A 2500-nucleotide genomic window follows, 5' to 3' on the forward strand; every position below is an offset into this window, starting at 1 on the left:
ATCCATGTCAGCGTTCGGTGGGTTATGGAAACAAGAACATACCCAGCATGCACACCCCCGAAAACGGAGTATGGCTGCCTACATGGCGGGGTAAAAACGGTCATACACGTAAAAGCCCACTCGTGTGCATACGAGTGAACGCAGAAGAAGAAGAAGTATTGTATTCTGTTGCATCGTATTGTATTGTACTGTGTCACGTTTTGTCACAACAGATTTCCTGAGTGAAATTCGGGCCGTTTTCGCTGGGAAGAGCGCGTCGACAGAATGCGGCGCCACCCATTCTGTTTCTGTCTCCAGGTGTGCTTTTTTTTAACCACTGACGTAGATTTTTTCTCTCTACAGAATGTTGCCTCTGACAACTCTTTAGTTCTTGTCGTGGGTTCTGTTACGTGCGCTAAATGCATGCTGCACTGCAGGGGGGAAATGTACTTGATTTACATTTGTACGTGAACTGAACCACAAGAACATGTGTGCAAAACAACTAAAAAAAAAAAAAAAAAAAAAAAATCCTAAAAATAAACACACCACAAAAAAAGGGTGGGGGTGGGGTGGGGTGGGGGGGGGGGAACCAACAACAACAAACCGACTGACCATCAGTGTCCACAAATTTCTCGATCAAGGCTTGGCTGAGAGAAGGGTTGTCCACCGCTAGTTGTGCCAGCTCCTTAACGGTCATCAGATCACTAGAGCAACACACGGCAGAACCTTGGGTCAGTGTGTATCATTCCTGCGTCAGCTCAACAACAACAACAGCAGCACACGGCACAAACTTGGGTCAGTGAGTCTTAACATTGCGTCAGCGCAACAACAACAACAACAACAGCAACATATAGCACAGCATTGGGTCAGTGAGTCTTAACATTGCGTCAGCGCAACAACAACAACAACAGCAACATATAGCACAGCATTGGGTCAGTGAGTCTTAACATTGCGTCAGCGCAACAACAACAACAACAGCAACATATAGCACAACATTGGGTCAGTGAGTCTTAACATTGCGTCAGCGCAACAACAACAACAACAACAGCAACATATAGCACAGCATTGGGTCAGTGAGTCTTAACATTGCGTCAGCGCAACAACAACAACAACAACAGCAACATATAGCACAGCATTGGGTCAGTGAGTCTTAACATTGCGTCAGCGCAACAACAACAACAACAGCAACATATAGCACAACATTGGGTCAGTGAGTCTCAACATTGCGTCAGCGCAACAACAACAACAACAACAACAGCAACATGTAGCACAACATTGGGTCAGTGAGTCTTAACATTGCGTCAGCGCAACAACAACAACAGCAACATATAGCACAACATTGGGTCAGTGAGTCTTAACATTGCGTCAGCGCAACAACAACAACAGCAACATATAGCACAACATTGGGTCAGTGAGTCTCAACATTGCGTCAGCGCAACAACAACAACAGCAACATATAGCACAACATTGGGTCAGTGAGTCTTAACATTGCGTCAGCGCAACAACAACAACAACAGCAACATATAGCACAACATTGGGTCAGTGAGTCTTAACATTGCGTCAGCGCAACAACAACAACAACAGCAACATGTAGCACAACATTGGGTCAGTGAGTCTCAACATTGCGTCAGCGCAACAACAACAACAGCAACATATAGCACAACATTGGGTCAGTGAGTCTTAACATTGCGTCAGCGCAACAACAACAACAACAGCAACATATAGCACAACATTGGGTCAGTGAGTCTTAACATTGCGTCAGCGCAACAACAACAACAACAGCAACATATAGCACAACATTGGGTCAGTGAGTCTTAACATTGCGTCAGCGCAACAACAACAACAACAGCAACATATAGCACAACATTGGGTCAGTGAGTCTTAACATTGCGTCAGCGCAACAACAACAACAGCAACATATAGCACAACATTGGGTCAGTGAGTCTCAACATTGCGTCAGCGCAACAACAACAACAGCAACATATAGCACAACATTGGGTCAGTGAGTCTCAACATTGCGTCAGCGCAACAACAACAACAACAACAGCAACATGTAGCACAACATTGGGTCAGTGAGTCTCAACATTGCGTCAGCGAAACATTAACAACAACAGCAACAACAATAACAACAACAACAACAACACATATCACAACATTGGGTCAGCGCGACAACAACAGGAGCAACACACAGCACAATATTGCGTCAGTAAGTCAGCGCAACAGCAACAACATCAACAACACACAGCGCAACATTGACTCAATCCAACAACAACAGCAACACAACAGAACACTGGGTAAGTTGTCCGACAACAACAACACATCACAACATTGGGTCAGTGTATCAAAACGCTGAGTCAATGCAACGACAACAGCAGCAGCAGCAGCAGCAGCAACACACAGCACAACATTGGATCACTATATCACACCAATGAGTTAGTACAACAACAACAACAACAACTGGGTCAGTATTTGGATCACTACAATGAGACAGCGCAATAATAACAACAACAACAATACCAGC

At 44.8% G+C, this 2500-nt stretch overlaps 1 protein-coding gene across 2 annotated transcripts in view; it reads right to left on the reverse strand.

The window, feature by feature from the left end:
* LOC143292891 (uncharacterized) overlaps positions 1 to 2500 on the reverse strand; it is a 52105-nt gene that overhangs the window by 1085 nt on the left and 48520 nt on the right. For both annotated transcript variants that reach the window (XM_076603571.1, XM_076603561.1), the window contains exon 3: positions 592 to 683. In XM_076603571.1, coding sequence (XP_076459686.1) covers positions 592 to 683 — 92 coding nt within the window. The remainder of the gene's footprint in view (positions 1 to 591; positions 684 to 2500) is intronic.

The sequence above is a fragment of the Babylonia areolata genome, chromosome 1 (genome assembly GCF_041734735.1).
Source record: "Babylonia areolata isolate BAREFJ2019XMU chromosome 1, ASM4173473v1, whole genome shotgun sequence".
NCBI classification, from domain to species: domain Eukaryota; kingdom Metazoa; phylum Mollusca; class Gastropoda; order Neogastropoda; family Buccinidae; genus Babylonia; species Babylonia areolata.